This window comes from Mauremys mutica, chromosome 9, assembly GCF_020497125.1.
Source record: "Mauremys mutica isolate MM-2020 ecotype Southern chromosome 9, ASM2049712v1, whole genome shotgun sequence".
Classification (NCBI taxonomy): Eukaryota; Metazoa; Chordata; order Testudines; family Geoemydidae; genus Mauremys; species Mauremys mutica.
The window spans coordinates 5,433,673-5,461,320 of NC_059080.1; the positions used below are offsets into that span (position 1 = coordinate 5,433,673).

Consider the following 27,648-nt stretch of genomic DNA (forward strand, 5'->3'; position numbering starts at 1 on the left):
GGAATTATTAAATAGTGTGCACTTATATAAAGTGTGGATAATATTGCCAAGTTCAAAATAATGAATAGATTAGTATTGAATGGCCAAATCATACTGATCTGTCATTTTATAATTGAATAATAGTCTAATGATTCATAGATGCTTATGTGCATAAGAGGTGGTAAAACTAAACCAATTAAGTACTATGCAAAAATCAGACTGGAAAAGGGGAAAAAAGCCGCAAAGGAGCAGATTTAAGTGTTTTTCACATTTGCATGTACGTGTCTGAAGAGAGGAGGTGTAGGGATAATTTAGTTTCATTTTGCATCAAAATGTTTGTTGCTCCTGCTGACTTTCACTTTAAAAATACAGCTGGATATACTCAACTCAACTGAATTTCAATCCTTAATATGTTTCATTTTGTACAGGGATTGCAATTTGCTTAAAATAATTAATGTATTAAATGCAGTGCATTTTGACCTAAAAACTTGTCCCAGATTTCATTCACAAGGCTAAACTATTTAATTTTGTTGAATATTTAGTCCCAGTTCACTAAAGTGTACAGGTATTAGATGCTTCATAAAGCTACACTGACCTTTGAATAGTACAGTGAATCAGTATCCACATCTTAAACTCTATATTACAACCTGGCTAAAGTCTTTCTAAGATATCACACCGCTTTAGATTTTTCATTGGACTCAATCAGTTTTATTTTTTTCTGAATTTGAGAAAATACGCTGTAGTATGACAAATTAAATTTTGTATATTAAGGAAGTTGTGTTAAATTGGTGTGAGTGTGCTGGATTATGCAGGGCTTGACGTTTTTGGTATTAAGGTATTCTGAAAGTGCTATCAAATATGGTTATAGAAATAAAAAATGGCTTTCACAGCTAGTATTATAATTTTTGCACTGACCCATTATGTAATATTACTGTTGTAATATTGTAAGATTAAGTCTTTCAATAAATTGAGTTTTTCTAATTGGCTTTTCCGTTAGAGCGAAATTGAATTTACCATTTAAAATTCTCATTCTGAAAAGTACTTTTTAAAAAAATATTCCTTCATACTTATAATTTCTAGCCCTGTGACAGAATCGAAGCTCTTGATTTGTCTTGAATTTTTTTTTTTGTTTCTTAAAGGGGTTGTGTTTTATACTACCTTTTTAATAAACGAGCCAGTCTTTGCTTCTCTGATCAGTGTTTTTAGGCTAATTCCTCATTTGATTTGTTTTGTAAGTTTTTTTTGTTAAGGTAGCATGAATTAATATTTATAAATTGTGGTTGAACAGGAATTTTAATGCATGTGTACATATACACTGATATTTTAGAGCCAGACTTTGTATCTCTGGTAAGGTTACTTTACAATCTGTACATTCTATTTTTTCTCTCTTGTGCTATAAAAGTTTCTGAAAATGGATAGGCAGACTAAAACCAAACTTAATTCTACCCAGAATTGCAGCTTCTGCTGGGTAACTTGCATCAAGATGACAGGGTAGAAAGTGTTTAGGACAGAGAAAGTTAAGTTAAGCAAGCAAGCAACCTAACTCTTGTATTCTGTTGAACAGATGCTTTTTGTTGTACCCACATACATGGCTATAGCCATCACTTCAGTGGGACCAGAAAGCAGAGGGATGTAAGGTTGGGTAGGAGAAAGGGAAAATGGAAAATAAGGCATCTGGGAGTGGCATCTAAGCAACCTTTCCTCTTCAATGTTGAATACAATCTATATAAGTGACTTCAGGTATGTCTGACCTTTTGTAGGAAGGTAACATTTTTGACCCTGGTCATGTAGCCAGTGGTTCTTTGCCACTTTATTTTTTTATTACTAGGAACTGTTCTTCAATGTAGATATTGTCTCCTTGATTATGTACACAGTCAACAAAATCCTATTTTTAAAAGCCTATTTTCCTCATTCCTGAAACAACCTAACCTGGTTGACTTGTCGGAGTGCATTTCATGCATTCTTAGTAACAAGCTGAAGGAAACGCCTAGTTCAGTCACAGCTAGAGGGGTAGAAAGCAGCTAGGGAGTTCATGCACACTCCCTGGATTCTTCTGCAAAACTCACACGTCCATGCTGGGAAAGGATCACAGACGCCACTGCATACCACAGCATGACTGTTCAGCGTGTGGATAGTCTCCCAGTGTGGCTCAATTGAAGGTAGTAAAAATAAGGTAAGAGAATCCTGTTGTGGTATCAATACTCTTACAGTAACTTCTCCACATGTATTTGGAAAAGGGTGAGACTTTGAGCTGTTTGTATGCTGCTTGGAAAAACAGTGAGAAAAAGGAGAAATTTTTTTCCAGGCAGTTCTGGATCTCTGGGCAGCAGGGAACAGAGGACAAAGTTTTTCCATAAGACACTGTTGGAGAACCAGCGCAGAGCCTTGTCATCTGCAGCAACTCTAACCATTCGGATTCCCTGGGACTTGCTAGCTACACACCTTGGCTCTCAAAGAGCAAATGAACTTTATACAACCAGAAGGTGGGAATGGACAATGGGATGGATCACTTGATGATTACCTGTTCATTCCCTCTGGGGCACCTGCACTGGCCACTGTTGGAAGACAGGATACTGTGCTAGATGGACCTTTGGCCTGACTCAGTATGGCAGTTCTTATGTTCTTACCTGCACCAAGTCTCACTATAGTTGGGGGAGACTCTCTGGGGATACATTTTTAAGGCAATAAGTCTGTCCTTGTATTTCAATAAGAGGTTGTTGTTTTTTTTAAAAAAAAATCTTAAATCCTACCCTGTTTGTACTCTTCCACCCTGAATCAATACATTACTGTCAAAATGCATTTAAGAGGAGTTTGTGGTAGGCAAGTGAACTAGTGGCTTCCAGGGCAAATGGTCACAATGTATGCTACCTCTTTGTAGTCTTCCTGCTGAGGATGGAGGAGTGGGAAGTTAAGGTTGGGGTGGTTAACCTACCGCCCAAATCTTGTCCCTGCCTTTATACTGTCAACCTCCCTATCACTCAAACCTTGTCCAAATGATTAATTCTAGGGGATGGGTAGATAGAAATGACCTGAGTCATGATTCTATTGCCACAAGTTGGCTTCAAACAGTATTTCATGGTTTTAGGTGCACAGATACCATGAGTATGAGCATGGTATGGAAAACTGGATAGATACTGATTATTTTCTCATAGTACTTTGTTGTATCTTGTCCAGTACTGTAACTACGCAGCCCTTTTCACTAAGTGAGAGGAGTTGAAGATGCCTGAGCACTTGTACTGGAAAAAAAACCCTGCCTCTGGATGCAATTTAAAGTCTTGAATAGCTTGAGGATGGTTAACTAGGGTGATCTAGGGACATTATCAGTGATTTGTAATGAGTAGTCGTCCTTTGGCCTGGAAATTGAGTGCTTGACTTTACAATCTTAATGAATTTTTAATGTGTAATCACAAATAACAGGGAGGAAATCTTGGAACAGTCTTTAAGGTGCCACAAGTACTCCTGTTCTTTTTTCATTAGGGAGAGTTCAATCACAGGGTGCTTGCCATCCCTCTAAAAGTGAGGCATGGGATAGATTTGACTCCTGCAAGTGCTCTGGCAGCAAGTGATCCTGAGCATAATCCCTTCCACTAGCCTGAAAAAACCACCTGTGGACTCAGATGTAGAGAGTCCCACTTAATGATTCATACTAGAATTTACATGATGCAGCTGAATGTAGGCCTGAGATTTCCCAAATCAAGGCAAAGTAAAAGCCCCTATTTCTTCACTAAGGTAAATCAGCTGTGCTGTTTGGTGCAGAATATGAACAATGACAGTGGAAAATCAAGTAGGAATCGTGTGCTTTTCTGGTGTCTTGGAGTCCAAGCTCTTCGAGGCTTCCTCTTTGAGCCTTCCATTTATTAATTTCTGTGATAGCACTAGAGGCCCCAATCATGAAGCAGGACCTCTTTGTACTAGGAAATGTGTATAAACATAAGAGCTCAAATTTTTTTAATTGCACCTAATATTTAGTCTACTTTTTTTATGTCTGCTTTTAACTTCCAGCCATTTGATTTCATTACATCTTTCTGCTAGAGGTAAAGATCAGAAGTGCTAGGATCAGAAATGTAATTCCCACATAGGTGTGTAAAGACTGTGATCAAGTCACCTCTTCAGCTTTCTCCTGGATAAGATAAATACTGAGCTGCTTTAGTCTCTCACAATAAGGCAGGTTTTCCAGACCTCATTATTGAATCTTTTCTAAACCTGTTCCAATTTGTGAATATATTTTTTAAAGTGTGGACACCAGAATTGGACACACTATTCTGCTGAAGATTGCACCTATGCTGTATAGAGAGGTAATACCATCTCTCTACTGCCACTGTATATTCCTCTGCTTATACATCCATAGATCTTAGGTTTCAGAGTAGCAGCCGTGTTGTTCTGTATCCATGAAAAGAACAGGAGTACTTGTGGCATGTTAGAGACTAACAAATTTATGCTCAAATAAATGTTAGTCTCTAAGATGCCACAAGTACTCCTGTTCTTTTTCCATAGATCTTAGCTTTCTTAACTGCAGCATCATACTGGGAGCTCAAGTTGAGTTGGTTATCCACCAGACTCCAAGTCTCTTCAGCGTCACTTTCCAAAATGCAGTCCCTTTGCTAATGATTCACATTTAAACTGATGGCAAATTTCATCAGTGCTTACACCTATCCAACAAAAGATTTGTTTAAAATGAGTTAGGGAAATGCTGGTCTCAGTGTGCCTAGTATGAATAAATGCACTCCTAGCAGTGCCTTGGAAAGTCCACTATACAGTAATCAAAGGATTTTTTATATGGCAATTTATACATAGCCTGCCTTGAACAAGGAAAAGCTTATCTAGATGGGGGCAATCATTTGTGTGTGGCAAGATGTGATTTAATCCTGAGTCAGGATTTGAAAGTTTTTTGGAATTCCCTGACTTGAGTATCTGAGCTAAACCAATGCTTGTTTCTCCTGACCCGCGAAATGAAATATAAATTAAAATATACAGAGCATCATCTATTTGTGTTTGGTTTGTCACTTGATAGTCTAACCTGAATGTGTAAGGAACTATGTGTCTAAGCTCCACTGAAGTAAGTGTCATAAGAGAACATGGTGCAGGGTTTTCCTTTCCCTCTCTGATATAACATTCTTATGTTGACGGTAGCAAGACTCTGGAGCCAGAGCCATTCTTTGAGATCTGTTCCTTAAAGGATCTCAAAGCATTTCCCAGACATTAGTGAATCAACCTTAATACCTCAGAACAGAGTTGGTCAAAAAATTCATCACCACTTTCATTGCAAAATGCTGTTAGTCAGATTCAAGGTGTTCTGTGAGAATGTGTTAACTTTGACAACATTTGAGGGGAAAATTCAAAGTATTTAATTTAGACATTTCATTTTGACTTTAAAAATTTTCATTTTATAAAGTTTAAAAAGATGTTTCAACCTTATTGGCTAAAGTGTTTTGACAAGGTCATTTTGATGTTTCTAAATCACATTCTTCTTCGAGTGATTGCTCCTATGCATTCCAGTCAGGTGTGCGCGCCGTGCGTGCACGGCTCTTCGGAAGATTTTTACCTTAGCAACTCCGGCGGGCCGGCTGGGCGCCCCCTGGAGTGGCGCCGCTATAGCGCAGGATATATACCCCAGCCGGCCCATCCGCTCCTCAGTTCCTTCTTTCCGCCCGTGACGGCCGTTGGAACAGTGGAGCACAGCTCAGCTGACCTCCACTTCCCTAGCTACTCGTAGTTTTCTCTCGTTCTGTTTATAGTTGTAGTTAACTCTGTTTGTTTGTAGAATAGTATAGTGTATTTATTTTACAGGGGTTGGGGTTTATCCCCTTCCCCTCACCCGGGGCCGGGTCCGATGCCCGGTCCACAGGGTTTTCTAATGCTCGGCCGGCCACAAGCCGCTGCCGACAAGAGATCTTCTCCTAAGTGCCTCGAGGGATCTTACCTCAGCCACCTTGCTGCACATTCCGCCAGGGCTCACGCTTCTCAGCTGCCTTCCTGGCTCGCATTCCCTTTCGGGGGATGTGTTGTACACCTACCTGGTCCTCGGTCCACACCTTTGCCTCATTGGTCCGGGAGTCCAGAGCTGTTGCAGCCTCTGGCTTAGCGGTTGCGTTCTGCAACACCTAACTCCGACCCCACCGCCTACGTAAGGCTTGGGAATCACCTAACTGGAATGCATAGGAGCAATCACTCGAGGAAGAAAAGACGGTTACTCACCGTAGTAACTGTTGTTCTTCGAGATGTGTTGCTCCTATCCATTCCAGACCCGCCCTCCTTCCCCACTGTCGGAGTAGCCGGCAAGAAGGAACTGAGGAGCGGACGGGCCGGCTGGGGTATATATCCTGCGCTATAGTGGCGCCACTCCAGGGGGCGCCCAGCCGGCCCGCCGGAGTTGCTAGGGTAAAAATCTTCCGAAGAGCCGTGCACGCGCGGCGCGCACACCTAACTGGAATGGATAGGAGCAACACATCTCGAAGAACAACAGTTACTACGGTGAGTAACCGTCTTTTATTTTCATCCCAAATCAGGACAAAGTCAAATCTTGAAATATTCCACAAAATAAATTCTAAAATAAATTTCAGGATGTCTAAATTTCCTGGGGGACAGAAATTCCCTGTGCTCACTAGCTCTGTGAGCTAAGAGAAGGTGGTCTCCCATTTTATTAATGGAATAAATGAAGCTCAGAGAGTTGAACTGACTTGCTCCAAGGTCACACAGTAAGTCAGTATTGCCAACCCTTGTGATTTCAGCCAGGACTGGAAGTTGTCTTGCCACGACTGAGAAGCTTCAGCCCTGCCTGGAGGGAAAACCTCTTCTGAGTGGTTGCCTTCCGTACCTGCCCCCCTTCTGGGGAAGAGTTGCCAACCAGGACTGATGTAGGAATTAAGACAAAAAATTAAGTCTCTCAATTTTGGGGCCAATTAGGGCCCCAAATTGTTTTGTTTTTTTGGAAGTCTGACATTTTTGAATTTGTAGCACAGAACTTTTGAGCTCAATTATTGCATCCATGCCACTTCCCTTGACCTCTCTGGGAATTGTATGCATGCAACAGACAATACTGGGACCCCCGTAGTTCTGATTCCCAGGTTCCCATGCTAAACACTAGACCATGCCATCTCCTATAGAGGTTACAAAGAATAGCTCCTGTACTACAGTTGGTCCGGTGGTACTAGAGAACAATAACGGATGCCAAGCAGGCACTTGCCAGCACTGGTTTTAAATGATAGAAAATGAGTTGAGTGGGCCAAGCAAACAAATTTAACTTGCAGCTGTTCAGAGACTATGGACACATGGTCATAAATCTAGGGCTTCTGCAAATGCTTCTGACGCTAGTATGGCATAGCTATTACCTTGTATCCATCTATGTCTTGTGTGCAAGCAATATTTTTATTATATAAGCTTGAAAGGGCTATTTTAAACAAACATTGGAGTGTGTTAGGGATCCCTGAAGTGCACTCTTTGATCCTCAGGATAATATTAATTTAACATTAAGTGTAACAGTTGAGTAACTTCCATAATGGTTCTGTGGTACCACCATGAGACAGCATAGAGTACACTGCCTGACAGACGGGCACAGTGGCTGCTGACTAAGACCATCTTAATACTATTTTTGCCAGCTTGGCCAGATGGACACGATTCCTTCCTAGAGCTAATGCCAATGGACCATCAGGCTCCCATTTCGTGACTTGGATAATACCAGGCAGGACACGTGGAGTCTAGGCACAGTGCCTTCCAAAAGAGGACTGCTTAGTGAGTGAACAGCTCGTGTCACTGGTTCCCTCCCACCCCACCCTTTCTTTCTGCCTTATTTGAGAGCTCCAGCCATTGATCCTATACATGCACAGAAACTATGTAGCGGAGATAAACTTATCCATCCTCATACCACCCTTTGCACCTATAGATTATAAATCTTACTGCAAGGACCAACCTGGCCAGTTGGCATCATTTAGCTATTTTATTGGCATTCCTGTACACAGATCCATGTGCACCCATCGAATCTGAGCTAGCAATCATGTACACACAGGGTTTGTAGGTCCTTGTGCAAATTGGTGGGAAAAGGGAGAGTGCAGCAAGCAGGAGCCCAGATACAGGATCTGACTCCACTTCTACTGAAAGCGGTCCTTCAAGTCCTGCTAGCTTCATTGGGGAGATGATCAAACCCAACATTGGCAATACAACTTTGGTTCAAAAGTCCTTGTTTTTGTTCATAGGCACTGCTAGTTACTGAAGATGGAAGCAGAAAGGAAAAACTCTCCAACACTGAGTAAAAGCAAACAGCCTGTGAAAACAGAATGGGGGTCTCAGAGTGTTGTATTTACTTACTTTCAAGGGGACCTTAACAGTGTGATAGATGAACACTTTTCTAGAGCGTTAAGCAATGCCAAGAACCCACAAGATCTGAGCACAAAGCACAAGAGTGAGGATGTTACCCTGAAGAATGGTGAGCAGTTTTCCATCAGTGTGTGTTTCAATGCAATGCTGCTGTTTAACTCACTGGGACATTTAGACACTGAGGGCCAAATTATCAAATTACTTCTATGTAGCCCCATTTTCACAAAGGAGTCCAAATTCTGATCAAGAGTGAAATCATTCTTTCAAAGCCTTGATCTTGTACCTAGGATTTCATGGGTAAGCCATTGGGCCCGCCTGTGTGGATCCCCAGTGAATCTCTGCATTGGTCCAAGGGCAGGATCAGGGCTCTACTTTATGAAGAAAGTCTCCACCTGTCTCCAATGTAGGACATCGTTTTAGATCATTTTTTAAAATTAAACTGAAGAGAGTTTGTCTTGCCATGACACGAGAAGCTCCAGCCCTCCACCCAAATTTCTGCTCTGTCTGCAGGGAAACCTCCTCTGATTGGCTACTCTTCCCCAGGAGGTGGTTAGGTAGGGAAGGCAGTTAATCAGGGCTGCTGCAGAATTTAAGACAAAAAAATTCAGACAGCGAGGAACCCTATACCACCCACCCCTCAGAAAAAATGCCCGAGATGTTTCAGTCACAGTTAGAGGTGGTAGTGACTTTCTATGTTAGTCTATATTAGTGTAGATTTGTTTTTTAAAAACTAGTATTGTACTAAATAAGTCAATTATTGTAAGAGTTTCCTTTTATGTAATCTGGATGAAATTTTGCAGCCTTTACTTAGATAAAATTCCCATAAAAGTTAGTTGGAATTTGTCTTGGAAAAGTAAATAAGAACTTCAATAAAGCTTCAAACACTCTCTTCTTTAAAACTAGATAGCCACATGTCTCCCCATCAGTGGAATTTCTCTTCTCATTGGACCAAGTCATATCAATCATCTCCTGCTACAAACACATCAAATTCTGATCTGAATTTGTCGGCTGCTGCTACAGACCACCATCAGGCATCAGTTCTGCGGAATCCTACTATTCAGCCTGCAGAGTTGTGGCACTTCCCTTCAATAGCTAATCCACATCTTACTGATTCAGGATATCCTCGCTCCTTGCCTGACCCTCATATGGTGCAGGGACCAATGTCTGATGGGAAATACGGTTCTCTTCTTGATTTTCTGCAACAGGAAAGGTGCCCAGTATCTAGCCAGGAATCTATCGTGAAGCAAAGCTCTAACTCAGCCTGTATTACTGGATCAGCTAGGTTACAAAATATGAGTCAAAGTTTAACTCCTGGGGAAGGTAAGAAAATATTTACTATTCCTTTTACTGTGATTTGCCCTTATAAATGAAAAATAAAAATCTATGCCTGAAGGTGGTAAAAGCAGACTCATTCAGTCTAGCTCCTCTTCAATCCAGTTTATTCTGTAGCCTGATCAAATAATGAAACTATAAACTTATCACACACTTATTGATTTTCACAGGTTCTTTCAAAAAAGTGGGCTATACAGAAGTTTCTCTTACGTTACAGGACTGACTTGATTTGCAAGCGAGATATACATATTCAGTTGACCCTTTACATAGAAAGCACAATTCTACTCATCAATATAACCAAACAGCAGAAAGCCTTATACATAGCAACTACTTTTAAGCCATACGATACGATAGCACACTTACAACACTTAGAGAGAGAGCTGAATACACAGTGAGCAGAGCACTCCTGAAGGCCATGAGTTAGCTGACACCAGTTCAGGAAGCCAAAAACCAGGGAACTAGATTGGAACTTTTATACCTAATCTTGATGTGATATATTGGACCATAACAAGATTAATACCGGTCTCTTATTCGTATGTGGCATTCTGGATCTCTGTAAATTATGCTTTTAATCACTAAACATCAATTATTTCTTAGACTGCATTAATGCATAGGAATTAACTGCCTAGTTACCAAATTGCCAGAACTCCCTTATTGCAGAATTACTTTTATAATTCTGTGATGTATTGTACCACTGTGGTCACCTCTCTCTCTCTCTCTCAGAATAAGAGTGCAGAATTAGTGACCTGGGCTTAACTTCTTGGGCCTGCTAACTTCTAATTAAAACTCAGCCTTTAGCATAACTACTTCCACAAAGTCTCATACTAATAAAATCAGCCTTTAACCACAGCAAAGCCTAATAACTCCATTACTTGTGTTCTCTGACTTGCCCCCTTATGTTTAGCACAATAAGCAATACACAATCAATATCACACCCCAATAACGTCCCTTTTATAGCAACCTAAAATGATACACGAGACAAGGTCGTAAGTTAACAATTCAGAGCCCTTGGCTGGAAGTATTTTCAACAGAGCATCAACGATATGTACTGTAGTACTTGGGAATTGTGTGTTGGCTGCATAGTGTAGCACCATAATTGTTTCCTCTATAGTTTCTTGCACAGCTCTTTCTCCTCTGTGTTATGTTGAGGAGACACCGAATATGTAAGTAAGCGACAATATATTCAGAACACACACAAATGATTGAGTGCCCCTAGCTCTTATCTCTCACTTTTCACCAGTAGATTTCAAAGTGGGTAACAAACAGCTGGGTGTGTGCTGGAAGCTCAGAGTATGGCTATAAATGGAGTAGAATGTTTAGATATTATTTGAGCAATCTGACTATTGTGTAGGCATTAATTATACCCCATATACAGAAACAAACCACAGCACCCATAAAAAAATGTCCATGTGCCTAAGAGTTTTTTTCCCTCCCCATTACAATAATTGGGCTAAAAGGCTGGTCCTTGAGCCATGCTGGTCTCCCAGCTAGACCCAGGAAACGGCACTAATATTCACTTCATACACTACTGAATAAATATTTAACATGATGTTCAGTAGACTCTATAGACAGGGTGTAATTCACACTATGGCTACCCCTGTTCCTTTCCAAAAGGTATTAAAGTAGTCCAGGGGTTAAGACACTAGGATTTGGAAGACCTGGGTTCAAGTCCCTGCTCTGCCACAGCTTCCTGTGTGACCTTGGACAAGTCACTTAGGGAACAGAGGGACAGGGAGGTGATCTGTAAAATGGGGTTGATAGCACTGCTGTGCTCCCAGAGCTGAAATGAGGATAAATACATTAAAGACTGTGAGATGCTCCAATACTACGGTGATGGGGGGCAGAAACGTATGACAGAACAGCTTCAGACAAACTCAGTCACCAGGGAAATCTGGTAGTTAGTTATTTGTAACATGGTTGCACCCATAGGTGATCCCATTTGGATAGGCACCAGTCACTGAACAAAAAGATGATCTCTGCCCTAAAGAGCTTCGTGACCAAAATTTACATCTTTCAGGGACCCAGGAGAGAGGAGTTTAGTCCATTTCCCTGGTGCCCACATCACAAAGTCAGCCACTGCAGTTGGGACTAATTGGCACCATTATTCGTCTCAGACCCACCTAGGGCTGAACAGACGTGGACATTGAAGCTCTCCCCTCGATGTCCCTCCAGGCTGGGTTGGACACACTGGTGGGGATGCTGGCACTGCTGCTGCCTATGCTATCCCTGTTCTCTGGGTTAACACATTACCTACCTGCCAGTTCAGGTAGGTAATGGAACCAGCAGTTACAGTCTGGGTTACAGGGGCTGTCAATCTGGCCCCTTCTCCCCATTAATTTCACAAGAAAATGGTTTTTAAAACTCCTTAAAGAGACACTGGGGAATGTGTAGCACATCTGCTATGGGCCAGACAGCTGAATGTCCACAGCAGGAAGGGGCAATGATATATTAAAGCAATTCAGAGTAGGAGGTGTTTTTAAAACTATCCAGCCATGAATATAAACAGGTGAACACTCAGCCTCCTGTCTGCCTGGACAGGCTGCCATCCCATCTCTGCAAGGGCTTCCATCATTACTCACATTAGTGGAGCTGAAAAGGAGAGAGGAGATTCTCAAGTCAGACCACAGAGTGTGTCTTTGTTCTCAGACCCCGTATGGAAAACGCAGTGTGTATTTCTGAAACAGAATTTTTTTTGCTTTAGGTCCATTAATAGATGGACTTAGCTTTGTGTTTCCATTGCACGTGTATTTCCTAGATTTCTCCTTGCAGGGTGTAATGTTTGCCATTGTTAATATTTGCAAATACTAAGTGATGTTCTTACTACATTAACAATGTGCTCTGGATTTATAGGATTCTAATTAAGGCCTGGCAGTGTGGGTCTGGGTATTAAAGCATATGGAACTCACTCTTACACTAGCAGGAAGCATTTCATGTAGGCTGGGTGAGTGAGCATAGGGTCAGGACAGAGAAGCAATAATGCTAACATCAGAGCTGGTTGAAACTTTAAAAAAATCAAAATGTCAGGGAAAAACTGCTGTGGGGGAAAATGTTGCCATTCGCCAACTACTGTCTTCCCTTTGAGGCTCTCAGGAGGCTTTAATAGGTCTGAAAAGCTCTAACAGCCCTGTGACATACTACTGTGCATACGGGCAATCTACTGCACAGAAAAATTAAGTTACATGCTCAAGTTCACACAGCGAGTCATTACAGCTACTCCCCTTGCAGTCTATAATCAGGCCCTAGGAATTCTGACTTCTAGTTCTTGGCTCTCACCAAGAGAGGATGCTTCTCAATGCAGTAGGGACTTTTTTCTAGACCTGCTGATATTTACATTTATAAAAGCACAGAATGCTGTGCAATGGTCCTGGAACACCTGTGCCAGAAACTGGGTTGCAAAAGCACAATGTTTCATGTAAGAACTACTGCCTGTGTATTCTACTTTTAGTGTTGTACCACTACAGCTTATCATGTTTTTTTCCCCTTAAAATTAAGAAAGGAAAGCCAGCTCCTATCAAAGCCCAGGAAACCCCAGCATCACTCCTGCCAGTTCAGGTAGGTAATGGAACCAGCAGTTACAGTAAAACAGTGTAAATGAAATTGGAATGAGCTCTTGTAATCTTCAACAAGGTGTAGTTCCAGGTGTGTTACATACTTCTAAGAATAGTCATGTTTCTTTGTGGAGACGGTGGTTTGCTGTGCTAGTTGGGACACTTCATAGCTGTGTTTCTCAACTGTCTACCTCTAGGGTAGATTTATTTTCATCCTACACAACTCTAGTACGATCTCCTTGTTTTAATAGAGGGGTTAGAAACACCACACCCTGCAGCACCAGTTACAATGTTAGTGCTAGCAGAGCAATAATCCCCAGATCCTTCAGGCTTCTACTATTATTGCCGGTATCTCACCTTAGCTCTTTCTCCCACATTTGGGAGGTTGCTCTGGTCACATGGCTTCTTTATACTTTCAGTGATGTGATTTATCTCCGAACTAAAATAGCCCCAATGAAATGACCACCAGGTACCAAAAAAGAAAATTTCTTTAAAACCTTTTAAGAATTCATGTAGGCTCGTGCTGTACTGACTACTTTCATATTGCTGTGTTTTTCAGGTATCCAGTCTCAGGATAGAAGACGAGACTTATACTTTTAGCCAATGGACATTTCTGCTTTATTCCTGGAGAGTTCTTTCCGTGAACTTTTATAATTCGCAATTGTGAATCAGGAGGAAATAGACCACAGCCATTCTGTGTTTTTTCCATCAGCTAGTTGCATGACTACACATGCTAATATACTATTTTGTAAATGAGTGTGATTTACTTCTAAGTAAATAACTTCCAGCCTGTGTGATTCTACCATAGTAGTTTGCCTTGTATAAATGAAATATATTTGACTAGAGAAGCATTGCCCTTGGGCCCTCTAAAGACTCCTAGCACTTTAAAATCCCCCTAAAACCCTTTGTTTTCCATCCTTTGGAAAGAATTACCATTATGGGGGAATGCATTCAATGCCACAAGCTTTCACCCTGGCAAGTTCCCTTACTTGGCAGCTGGATTTGAATTTGTTTAAAATAGCTCAATTGAGTCTATTTACAGGAGGACTGAAAATGAGAAACAAGCCAACATAGCCAAGTTCATTTCTCCCCCCCGTCTTTAGAGATTTGGAAACATTAGGGATCCAATACTTGGATTCATACTTTCAGTTCCCATTGGCATCCATTGGAGACTCAAGGCTATACAGAGGCAATGAAGGGTTAGCAGGGTCACATACCCCTCCCCCCCAAGATTTACTGCTTAGTTTGTGCTGAGCATGCTCAGTAACACTGCTGAAGCCAGCTGCCCTCACTGTGCCCTCCTCCCCCCCCCCCATCAGCAAGGAGGGGTCATTTCTGAGGCTATACTTGTCCCTTAGTGACCAAGTCCGTCCTTGGTATATCTGTGCAGCTCCTTGGGGCTTCAGTGAAGTAGCACTAGTGGATCTGGTAGGAATTTTGGGTCTTTATTGGGCAAGATGAAAGTGTTCCACAGCGATAGACGTTAGAGCTGAGGATGACCTATTAAGTCATTGGCCCAGTCTTCCTGTTGATAGTGACTTGTATCCTCCAGCGCTTTGTGGTTTAATTTTAAAGCAACTTAAGTAATATGACTTCTGAGTAATTATTGCTGGGCAGTACATGGTAATCCTCTGACCTGGGAGGGATCTTCTTTTCACAAGCATGTCTTATTCATGAATTTCCACCACCCCACGCCCACTCCCCTGTGCTGCCTGCCCAGAAGACATGAGTGTGTAATATCAACAGGCAGCATCTCAACTTTCACACTGATCATCTCTAGCATACATGTCTGCTGCGATTACTGCATGAAAAAAATCTAATTGGATCAGTGTTCAAGTTCACATGTGTAACTACTGCAGTATCTCATGGCAGAAACACTGTACAGAAGCTCTTTCTACCCTTCATGGCATTTGAAAGAAGCCAACTCACTAATGTAGGGCAACTGGTAGTGCTTTCTACTGGCCTCCGAAAGTATTCAGGAAGTAAAGATCCAGAGTATCTTTTAATATGTACATTTTCCTAATTATAGTCACGCCACTAATTTCTCCCATTCATAAGGTATCTTGAGCTGAATAAGCTCAGAGGATGGGGGACTGAAAATAATCAAAAGTTATGTGGACAAAAAGACGTGACCCAATACACAGGGCCCCTTGCACCCTCTCCTTGGTGAGTGGTTCTCATCAATAATCCCCATCTGCTTCAATGGAACTTGTGAGCAACTACTCAGTAGCAGGACTAGGGAGGTCTAACTCTGACCCACTATTGTTACTTAAGCTGCGGAATGGTAAGTCATTGGGACTTTTATAAGTTAAGAAGCCCCTCACTTTTGGGCATTTCCCCCCCTTCCCACATATCTACCAGGTACTCTCTGCATTGAAAGATAACCCATTTAATGCACCAGAGGGATACTTCTTTCATGTGCCATCTCTACATAACCTATAAGCAAATTTTACACTTGAAAATCTAGAATTTGCAGCTGAGAGGCAAGATCCTCAGCTAGTATAAATGCTGAGCTCCATTTACACTAAATGACAATCGGCCACGGTCTTTAAGGCTTGGTCTACCCACAGTCATACCTATTTAACTAAGGGTTTTATTATATATTGATTTAGTTAAGAGTGTAACACACAAAAAGTTGTTCATCACTGTTTAATCCTGGTTTATAGCTGATTAGCTCAGGCCTGTAAACTTATCAGTGCAAGCTAAAGACCAGTGACCAGTTTTAAACCCATAAGAATTTATACACAAAAGTTGCACCAGTTTGACTGCTTTGTTATACCAGTGCCACTGCTCTGCAAAAACAAAACCACTGAAAACTAACACTTCATATTTAGTCAGAACTGTTTTTCTTCTTCTTCTGATCCAGCATTAAGTGTAGCTTTCCAATAAGTTTCTTCTTTGATATTACCACTCCGGCCATTCCAGCTCACATTGCAACGAGTCTTTATCATAGCCTTAAACATATGAATGAAATCTACTCTGACTTCCTGTCTAACACAGGCCATAGAATTCTATCCAGTAATTCCTGCATCAAATTACAACTTTGAAATTGCAATAGTTAAAATGATTTTCCTTTAAAAACTGAAGATATAAGGATGATAGTATAAAACTGTGAATGTCAAGATTGAAAATTGTAAAAATATAAAAGGTTGTTACATTGCCACTGTCCAGCTTTTTATTTGTCACCAAAACGTTTTTTTAAGGTGTGTATCTTTTACTGGGAAGACATGAGGCATGCACGCCTCTCATATATTATACACACCCACACACCCCCCATATCATATACCCATCAACATTCCACTCAGAGGATATTTTAAACTCATACAAAGCAGTGCACAGCTACATCAGATTGATTTAGAAAGGGAAGGGAAGAGTAGCATAGCTAGGTGAAAAAACAGAGGGATTTAAGCAGAAAGCAAATTTCCAGGATACTGGGATTTTCTCTTTACTTGTATGTACAAGAACTCTGAGCACTTGTATTTATATCAGTAATGGGTAAGGATTGGTTCCTCTAGGAGAGTTGTCTCCAACCTTTTAAAGCACAAGATCACTTTTTGAATTTAAAGTGCAACCCAGGATCTACTTTAAAGAAAATGTAGAAACAGTAACCACACCAACACCCTTGCCCTGCCCTTCTCCAAGGCCTCGCCCCACTCATTCCATCCCCCCTCCCTCCATCACTCGCTTTGCCCAGGCTGGGACAGGATTGGGGTGTGGAGTCTGCGAGGGGCTCCAGGCTGAGTCCGGGGCAGGAGGGTGGTCAGGGCTGGGGAGGAGGGTAGGGTGCTGGCTCCGGGAGGAGGCTCAGGCAGCAGGTTGGGGTGTAGGGTATGGGCTCTGGGAGGGGTTTGGGGTGCAGATGGGGGTTCTGGGCTGGGGTGAAAGAGGTTCAGGGCGTGGGCTGCAGCTGGGTGCTGCTTACCTCAGGCGGCAGCAGTGCAGTGAGGCTAAGGCAGGCTCCCTGTATGCCCTGGCCCCACGCTGCTCCCAGAAGCAGCCGGCATGTTCGGCAGCAGCTCCGGGGGTGGAGGGAGGGGCAGATGGCACCACGTGCTGCTCTCACCTGCAGGCACTGCCCCTGAAGCTCCCATTGGCCGGGAATGGGGAACCGCAGCCAATGGGAGCTTCGGGGGTGGTACCTGCAGGTGAGGGCAGCATGCGGCGGAGCTGCCTGCCCCACCCCACCCCCAGGAGCCATTGCTGGACATGCTGGCTGCTTCTGGGAGCAGCACGGGGCCAGGACAGGCAGGGAGCCTGCCTTAGCACCGCTGCTCTGCGGGACTGTTAGCGGCCAATCTCCCCATTTGGCTGCAGGAGGGTTGGCAACCTTATCGTGATCGACTTGTCAGTCATGGAGCCTCTGACAGTCTCTCTCAGTCTCAGTGATTGCAATCTACCAGTTGGTGACCAATGTTCCAGGAGGAGGTATTTCTTCCCTTGGCCATCAGGGAGTGGTCAATACTCCTCCAGATTTGCCCCCATGTTAGCTGGAGGTAGCATGCCTAGCTTTACTCTTCCTCTAAACAATGTTAGAGAGACAAGATGAGTGAGTTACACAGAACTCTTCCACAGGTCTGGGAAAGGAACTCAGCTAAATACAAGGTTAAACAGCATAAGTATAAGCATTAGCATAAGTACTTAGCACAGACTATGCGAACCATTCAAAGTGCAGTGGCCCATTGAACACCACTGTAGACCTATGACAAACCAACAGAAGTTGGTCCAATAAAGGATATTACCTCACCCACTTTGCCTCTCTAATATCCTGGGACCCACACAGCTACAATGCCTCTGCATTTCGACAATGTTGGTGGTAGAGTGCATTTTTTGCTGCTCCTTTTGACTTTTCATCCACAACTGTATTTCTGATTATGCTGATGTACTGTTCCCTCTGGAGAAGATGTCTTCATTCCCATGCACTACATATCCTCTTCCTAACAAAGACTTGGCAAAATATTATATTGCCTTCTGTAATTACCATCTGGTGCTTCCCACGTTTCTGTTCAGTTTCAGCTCCAAATGATTAATCACTATGGTGATGAGAAGAGTACTGAGACATGTCCACTCCTATCTAATAATGGACATCAACCAATGACTTCTGATTTTCTTAAATACTAGTGCAACCTCTCTATTTCCTCTGCAGAAACTGTTTGGTGGGAGTGAGACAGGGAAGTGGGGTCAGAAATGGAAATACTCTCAGGCATTAAAGTCACAGGTAACATCTTGATCAGCATAATCTCAGTAGCAACCTCCCATTTACTAAGGAAGTGACTTTTCCAAGTCAGAATATGCACAAAAACACTGATCCAGTCAGCAAAGCATTATGGAAGACATGCCATATTGTTAGAAAGACAAGTGGGTGAGGTGTCACATACCGCTCCGCATGAGGTATCATTAAAGTGTGGTCTACATTACAGAGTTTGTAAGCATCTACACTACAATGTTGCTCCTGCTAATGTAAGTTGCCCGTTATACCTACTTAACTTCACCTCCACAAGAGGCACAGAGATTAGGTTGATGTAGTTAGGTCAACGCAGTGTCAGTGTGGACACTGTTACTTATATCAGACTTGCATCCGAAGAAGTGGGTATTCACCCATGAAAGCTCATGCATAGTCTGTTAGTCTATAAGGTGCCACAGGATTCTTTGCTGCTTTTACAGATCCAGACTAACACGGCTACCCCTCTGATACTTTATATCAGACTGTCAGCCCTGGGCGGTGGTGGGGCTCTGGCTGTCAGTCCACCCCCCACACTGACAGTTAAATCAGTGAAAGTTCTCCTGGGAGAGCAGGAGGATGTGCACTGCCAACAGAAGGAGCATAGTGTGATCATGTAAAACTGATGCTGTGACTATACGTTGACATAACTTAAGTCAACTTAATTTTGTAGTCGAGACTTGCCCTTTATAATTACAATCCATACTCAATGGGGATCATATCCTGAAAGATTTATTTCATGAACCTCCACTTTTGGCCTTCAGACAACCCCCAACCTCTCCAAACACCATCAGAAGCAAGCTCCCCACCAATTCAAAGAAGCACTAGGCCAGTGGTCTCCAACCTTTTTAGCCCAAGATCACTTTTTCAATCTAAGGGCAACCCAAGATCTACCTCGCCCCTTCCCCAAAGCCCCGCCCCCTCAATCCCACCTCTCCCCCGCCCTCACTCATTTTCACCGGGCTGGGGGTTGGGGTTCAGGAGCAGGTGTGGACTCTGGGTTGGGTCCGAGGGGTTTGCCATGTGGGAGGGGGCTCTGGGCTGAGCCTGGGGCAGGGGGTTGGGGTGTAGGAGGGGGTGAGGGGTGCAAAATCTAGGAGGGATTTTGGGTGCAGGAGGGAGCTCTGGGCTGGGGCACAGTGTTGGGGTGCAGGAGGGGGTACAGGGTGCTGGGGCAGGGGTGCAGGCTCTGAGAGGGGGTCAGGGCTGGAGCAGAGTCTTGGGATGCAGGAGCGGGGTGCAGGCTCCGGGAAGAGGCTCAGGGATGGGGGTTGGGGTGCAGCCTCCCTTAGGAGCAGCACTTACCTCCAGTGGCTCCCAGTCGGCGGCAGGCGCCAGGGCCGGCTTTAGGCCTATTCCACCAATTCCCTCGAATCGGGCCCCGCGCCTAAAAGGGCCCGACGCCCAGTGAGAATCCCTTTCCTGGCTACAGGCGCCTTTTTAATTTTTACTCACCTGGCGGCATTCTGGGTCTTCGGTGGCACTTCGGCGGTGGGTCCTTCGCTCGCTCTGGGTCTTCGACAGCACTTCGGCGGCGGGTCCTTCAGTGCCGCCGAAGACCCAGAGCGAGTGAAGGACCCGCCGCCGAAGTGCCACTGAAGACTCGGAGCACCACCCGGTCAGTACAAGCCCCATGTGTTTTTTTTTAACGTGTTTTTTAGTTATCCCTGCCAGGGCCCCATCGAAACTGTTCGAATTGGGCCCCACACTTCCTAAAGCCGGCCCTGGCAGGCGCAGCGAGGCTAAGGCAGGCTCTCTGCCTACCCCGGCCCCACGCCGCTCCCGGCCCCTGGGCGGGGAGCACATGGCTCCGTGCGCTGCCCCTCTCTGCAAGCACTGACCCTGCAGCTCCTCCGGCCCATGGGAGCTGTGGGGGCAGGGCTTGCAGGCAGGAGCAGCGCACTGAGGGAGACACCTGCCCCCACCCCCGGGGCCGTGCTGGCTGCTTCTGGGAGCAGCGTGGGGCCGGGATAGGCAGGGAGTCTGCCTTAGCAGCAGCTACACTGTGCCGCTGGAGATCATGATCGATTGGGAGATCCTCTAGGATCAACTAGTTGGTGACCATTGCACTAGATCTTGCCAAAACAGACGCAAAACCTGCCGACATATCTCCACTGCTATGATGATCAATACACCTTCCTACCCTGCAACACACCTTTCAAGATCCATGGGTCCTGCACATGCCTATCATATGTGTTGTACGTTATCCAGTGCATCAAATGCCCCAAAACTCTGCAGATGAAATGAGAATCATTATGCGCTCGTTTGAAGCACTCACAGAAAAGTGATGACAAAATTACCATATCACCCCTGGGCAAACACTCTTCACAAAACAAATCACTGCATATCTGATCTCTGTCCTTATCCTCAAAGAACCTGTATGAGATCTTCCAAAGATGATCCTAGGCACTTAATTCATAACTTTGCTAGATACTAAACATCATGGACTTAGTAATGACACTGGATCAATGGCTCATTACAACAATTTGTAACCTGCCTTTGTGACTGCAGTGGTGTTAGCTGCCCACTTCACCTGGAATGGTCTCTTGCATTGCAACGTGTTAACTTCTTGTGGTTAACACTCTGTTTCACCTTGCATTTAGCAATGACACAGAATACCTAGCCCAGAGCTGAAGAAGAACTTTGTGTGGCTCGAAAGCTTGTCTCTCTCACCAACAGAAGTTGGTCCAATGAGATACATTACCTCACCCACCTTGTCTTTCAAATATCCTGGGATCAACACAGATACAACTACACTGCAATCCACATCATTAGGTTTTCAGGCTCCTGTAAACTACCCCAGAAAGGAAATCCCTGCACTCAATCTTTGAGGAAAGAAGAGAATGTAGTGCTCTAAAATACCAGTTTGCTGAGTGTGTGTGTTTATCAGTTTACAAACTCTACGTGATGAGGATCAGTGAAGATCAGATGAAGGCTCTCCATATTTATTAATGAACTTGTTATAAATTCTTGTAAAGACTCATGACACAGTATTCCAGACAAGTTCTTACACACAGTGGCAAAGTGATCTGCTCTGCCAGCCCTATTAGAAGGCATCAAGTGGAAGAATTGTTAAACTCATCACAACTGTTTCATATGTAATCCCGGTGATCGCTGTATATGAAGCTACAATACACTCTTGCCAGATGATCAAATTAAAAGACTATATTACCAAAAAGTCTGAAATTCTCTTTTGCTTGTTTATATTTGTAGACGGGCAGGCAGATTTCTGACTCCTTCATGGGTGAGATGACCATATTCCAACTCCTGCTGTTATGATGTGATAATTTTCATGGGTGACTGGAAAGTGGTTCGATATTCCACCCTATCTTCTAATCACTTGTTAACAGTGTTAAAAATAGTCTCCTGCTGTAGTTGCAGATAGAGATTCTTATTATTAGCAAAACAAGCTGAACGCTTAAGGGGGAGGGGAATATGCTATTGGGTAAACGTGTCCCATTACAGCAAAAGCAACCAACTTTGACAGTGGGCTGCACTGGCAAATGTATTGCCTCTTATTACCACTTCCTGACTATTTTTTAAATTAGTGCACAGTTAGTCCGGCGCTGAAATTTACATTTCGGACGTTTCTTTCACATAGACTAGCACTTGTTTTAATTTTGGTTCAAAGCCTCTCACGCTGCAGAATGCACTTGACAAAGCAAGCAAGCGCTCACAGAATTATAGCCTCTTATACTGCTAATTCACTCATGCAGTAAGACTCTGGGCCTAATTCTGCTCTTCCACCAGTGTAAATCAGGAGTAGTTCCACTGAAAGCAATGGAGGAACAGCAGTGTAAAACGGAGGCAAATGAGATCAGAAGCAGCAGGCGCATCAAACAGCTTTCAGGTCAATGATGTCTAGAGGCACCACTAGATGGCACAGAAACCTAGCACAGAGACAGAGTGAGCACTTTTGATCACAGTTTTGCTAAAACCAGTATCCATCTGCTTTGTTGACATGGTCCTAATGTGCTGAAGCCAACAAAAATAATGCAATTTAAAGAGGAACAAACTGGGTGCTTGAGAGTTCAGATACAGTGTACTTTGCCACAAATTCTAGGTCCATCCATCCATCTTAAGTACTTATATTTCTCACCCTATCATAGCATCTCAGTGCCTCAATCTTTAATGTAACCTCGCTGTGAGGTACAAGAGCTCTATCATCCCCCAGATGGCAAATGGAACGCCCATCTCCCAAGCCAAAGACTAGTGTCCTAACCACTGGACCAAAGAATGTCTAGAACCAGGCCCCTTTGATAAAATATCTCAAGCTGGGCACCCAAAGTCATTTGGTGCTTTGGAAACACTAAGGGTTTGATAGTCTAGATTAGCTATCGCACACTAACTCCCCACATAGACACTCATTCTACACCGAGTGCCTTTGTCCAGTTTGGCTTAATCCACTTTGGAAGTGGATTACAGTAAACCACAGTGTGAAAAGAAATGTCCACATGGGGAGTTAGTGCAGGATGCTTGCTACACGGTTTAAAACAAAAAAAAACCCTCATACCCCCCCCCCCTTATTTCTCAATAGCTTCCCTATGCAGACAAGGCCTTCGCTCAAGTGCCCAGTAGGTGGTTCCAACTATGTCAAGTTGCACTCATTTACCAAACAGCTGTACCTGCATTAGTTCCCAGCACCTCTTACTTCACTGCGCTGCTCTAACATATGTGGCATGGGATACAGCTTGGAGTAAGGTTTGTTCCCTCCTATGCAGGTCCAGGGACAGATAGGCATTACTGCTTTTCTCTCCTGCTGAGATTGAAGAGTTGATCCAGCTACAGGGGAGGGTGAGATCCAGCTGGATCCTAGTCCTTCCCATCCATTACCAATGAAATGGTTAGCCAGGCTCCAACAGCACAAACTTTATTTTGAGATATACACTTTAGATTGCAACCTATTTATAGGTATGGCTGGTGACTAGGTATGAGGAGTTGTTTTTTTATTAGCTCATCACCTCCGCACTAGAACCCTAGGCTGAGCTTCTGAGGCTGGCTGTTTAGAAATTCATCATTTACACAAGCCGCTCAAGGCTTGGTCTACACTTAAAGCTTATATTGGCATTGCTATGTCAGTCAGGAGTCAGCCCCAGAGTCGATGCGCCTTGCTGACAGAGAAGTGCTTTTGTCAGCATAAACATAATTCTGGTTGTGGTGTTTCTTCACTGGTAGAAAAAGCTCCTTCTGTCAGTGTAAACTGCATCTATGTCAGGGGATTATGGTGACATACCTATACCAACAGAGGCTGTGTAGCATAGACACAGCCCAAATCTGCTTTAGTGTCAGAGAGTCAGTAAAGATGGACACTCCTGACTAAAAGTTTAGTCACTTTTCAGAGTATAACTGTCAAAGCTATCCGTAATAAATGAGACAAGGTGGGTGAGGTCATTTCTTTTACTGTTCCAACGTCTGTTGGTGAAAGAGACAAGCTTTCAAACACCAGTAGAATTTGGTCCAATAAAATATTATCGCACCCACCTTGTCTCTAATATTCTGGAATCAACGGCTACAGCAGCAGTGCAAACCCATAATCAATGTCATAAATGACCGCACAGTGCTTTGAAAATAAGTAGTATGTTATCGCTGAGCATTACCATTTCTTAGATTAATTCCCCCCGCAGGATGCCTGCTTTTTTTTTTTTAAATTAAAGAAAGTTAACTAAAAAGGAAGCCGTGATTTGCCATAGATTTATTTTAAATAACTTTACATAACCTGTTAAAAAGGCACAGTCCCATTAACCTTTCCCTTATTTTAGTGTGGGGTATCAGATTTAAATGCCAATTACTACTCCCAGTAGTTGTCAGGGTTGAACATGCAACCGATCAAGAACAGACTACTTTTAGCTAAAAAAGGAAATATTTTTTTAAAAAGAGGGATTGTTTATAAGCCAGGCAGTAGGCTTGACCGAACTACAAAAATCAGCTAGGAAACAAATGAAGTTATTATAATGCTCCCGTTTAACAAAAATAAATGTTTTTAAAAGGAATAGCCCCATTTTTATAAATATGCCATTTTTATGCTTCACTAGTAATTTGAATATCCTTTGTATCTGTCTGGAAATGACAACTGATGCACACAGCTAATTTAAATAGAAATTTACAATGCCCCAGGCTCTTTACAATGCCAGCTATTGGATACATGCAATCTGCAGATTCTACTATCCTTTTTCAGAATGAGATAGTACTTTATTTTGCAGAAAGTCCCATTGAGGAATAAGATCAGGCCTTGGAAATAGCCAGTACCATGTACCACTACTTCTATAAAGAGGTTTTTAATGGAGAATAAGATAAGTGTCTAGCTCTCATGGTTGTGAAGAAAAACTCAAACGTGTGACCCTGAGTATAAACAGATTCAGGGACATCTCAGGGTGTGTCTTCACTACCAGCCAGATTGGCAGGCAGCAATCGATCCACCGGGGATTGATTTATCGTGTCGAGACTAGATGTGATAAATCAATCCCCTCTGGATCGATTGCTGCCCACCGATCCGGATGGTAGTGAAGACATACCCTCAGAGGTGTAAATGGCCCCATTCATTTCACTGAGGGCGTATCATATGTCTACACTGCGTAAGCCTGGGCTCTGACTCGGGTTTGAGCCAAAACCTCCCTTCTGTCCACACACAAGTCAGACTGACTCACATCAGCAAATGCTCAGGACGTGGGTCCTGGGACCCTACTAGGGGATGGGTCAGAGCCCAAGTCTTCCTGTTACTCAGGTCCCAGCCCTGTCATTTTGCAGCAGGGACACAGGTCAAGCAGCAGACTCGAGTCAGGTCTGTGTAGTGCAGCATGGATTCGTTAGCATGGCTGAGACACCCAGGTTTACACTCTGGCGTGGATGCTCAAGGGAGGGCTTGGAAACACTGTGTCCACAAGCCTAGGTCCCATAGACCTTAGCTTGGCGTGCAGCATAGACACCCTCATTGGGCAGGGGGTAATTTGAAATGTCAGCATTGTTAACTATTTCATTCCTCAGGACAGGTCTATCCTGAAAATTAGGTCAACCTAGCTACATAGCTCAGGGCTGTGAAAAATTTCAAATCCTGTGCAATATAGGTCGAGTCAAACCCCACAGTAGATACAGCTGCTTGATGGAAGAAATCATCAATTGATTAGCTACCAACTCTCAAGGGGGTGGATTTACTACAACAATGGAAAGCCCATTTGGTCATTGTACTAAGTGCCACGTACACCATATACACAGTAGATTTCAGGTCCGGCTCTTGTACCAGATATGGACTTTCAACAGAGCCTCTTTGTCAGACAGATACACCGGAGCCATGTCTGCCAGGAGATCATTTAATGTACTGCTCAGAATGGCTGTTGTATGCAGTGTTGCTGCAGTCATGTCGGTCCCAAGACTTTAGAAAGACAAGGTGGGAGAGGTAATAGTGTTTATGGGACCAACTTCTGTTGGTGAGAGTTTAAGAAGATTTGGACCTTAAGAGCAGCTCTGGGTGACTCAAAAACTTCTCACCAAGAGAAGTTGGCCCAATAAATATTATTTCCCCCAGTTTGTGTCTCTAGGAATGGAGATTGGTGAGCTTAAGTTGAATAGGTCAGTAGTTCTCAAACTTTCTTTTTTGTGGACCACTTGAAAATTGTTGAGGGTCTTGGCGGACCACTTAATCTTTCCAAATGTTGTTTGTACCATTAGCCAACTATTATAAAGCGCTTTGGATAAAAGTGCTATATATATATATATATATATATATATATATATACAGGGGTGAGCTGCAGCGGGTTCGCACGGGTTCGCGGGAACCCGTTGTTAAATTTTAGCAGCCATTTTAGAACCGCTTGTTAAGGGCTGCTAAATTTAACAAAAGTTCCCGCCTACTCCTCTCCTGCTCCGCCCCCTTCTCCTCCCCCTCCCCTGCTTCCCGCGAATCAGATGTTCGCGGGAAGCCTGAACAAGCAGCATGGAGGCAGCCAGCAGGTAAGCTGGGGCGCGGAGGGGGAGGGGAGGTGCGGCTGGCTCAGCAGCTCCCAGTCCCAGACCGCGGCTCCCTGTCCCAGACCGCGGCTCCCTCCAGCCCAGCGCCGGCCGGGGAGTCGGGCCCCGCGGCTGCCGCCGAGCGGCCGGGCCCCGGTGCCGGCCTGGGGAGTCGGCCCGAGCGCCCAGCCCGGGGAGTCGGCCCGAGCGGCCCGGCCCGGGGAGTCGGCCCGAGCGCCCGGGCCCCGGTGCCGGCCCGGCGAGTCGGGCCCCGCGGCGCCGGTCGTGGTCCTGGCAGAGTGGACCCGGTCCCCAGGCAGTGTGGTAAGGGGGCAGGGAGGGGGTGGGTTGTGGGGGGGTGGATAGGGGTCAGGGTAGTCAGAGGGCAGGGAACAGGGGGATTGAATGGGGGCAAGGGTCCCGGGGAGCAGTCAGGAAAGAGCAGGGTTGGATGAGGTGGTGGGGGCACTCAGGGACAGAGAGAAGGGGTAGTTGTATGGGGTAGGGGTTCTGGGGGGCCATTGAGAATGAGAGGAGGGGTTGGGTGGGGCGGCAAGGGGCAGTCAGGGGACAGGGAAGGGGGGGATGGGTCAGGGGTCTCGTAGTGTATGTGTTAAGGAACATGAGGGGTTGGATGGGGCACGACCCCCCCCCCCCACGGAGGGGGGGGAAGGAGGGAACCCGTTGTTAAAATTTTGGAGGGAGGAGGGAACCCGTTGTTAAAAATTTGGCAGCTCATCACTGTATATATATATATATATACATATATATATATACATATACACACACACACACACACACACACATATACATACACATACATACACAAAACAAACAAACAAAAACCCCACTGTAACTTGTTTTGCTCTACAAATAAAAGCACACAACTCATATTAATATCAGTAGTCTTACCTTTCTAATGCAATGGATGTGCCCTCTCTCCTCTACTGTAGCAGCCCCCGAGCTGGGGCTGGGAAGGAGGAGGTGGCGGGGTCTCTCCCCCTCCACAGAGCTGAGGCTGGGAAGAAGGACCATCTCTCCCAGGCAGCCACAGCCCTGGAGCTGGGGAAAGTTGCCTCTTTCTCTGGCTGCCGCAGCCCTGCACATCCCAAATTCACCCCACTGCCCCCTCCCACCTACCCCCTAACTCCTCCCCAAGGCCACCACCTCACCTTATGTGTGTGTCTTCTCCTGGGTCCAGGCACATAATTAGTGGAGCCACACCTGCATGGCTCCACTAATTAGGTGGGTGGCCCTTCATTCTGTTGTGTGCAGCCACCCAGGCATGCACCTTAGAGGGAACTATCCACGGACCACCTG

At 44.3% G+C, this 27,648-nt stretch overlaps 1 protein-coding gene and 1 long non-coding RNA gene across 2 annotated transcripts in view; one reads left to right on the plus strand and one right to left on the minus strand.

Moving 5' to 3' along the window:
• Positions 1–27,648, minus strand: part of LOC123377162 — a 49,700-nt gene that overhangs the window by 10,476 nt on the left and 11,576 nt on the right. The gene's annotated exons all lie outside the window — the stretch shown is intronic.
• Positions 8,188–13,876, plus strand: VGLL1 (vestigial like family member 1). Its single transcript, XM_045029682.1, has 4 exons — positions 8,188–8,398; positions 9,193–9,609; positions 13,114–13,173; positions 13,729–13,876. Exons 1-4 carry the CDS (start codon positions 8,188–8,190, stop codon positions 13,767–13,769), a joined length of 729 nt encoding a protein of 242 aa, XP_044885617.1. The 3' UTR covers positions 13,770–13,876.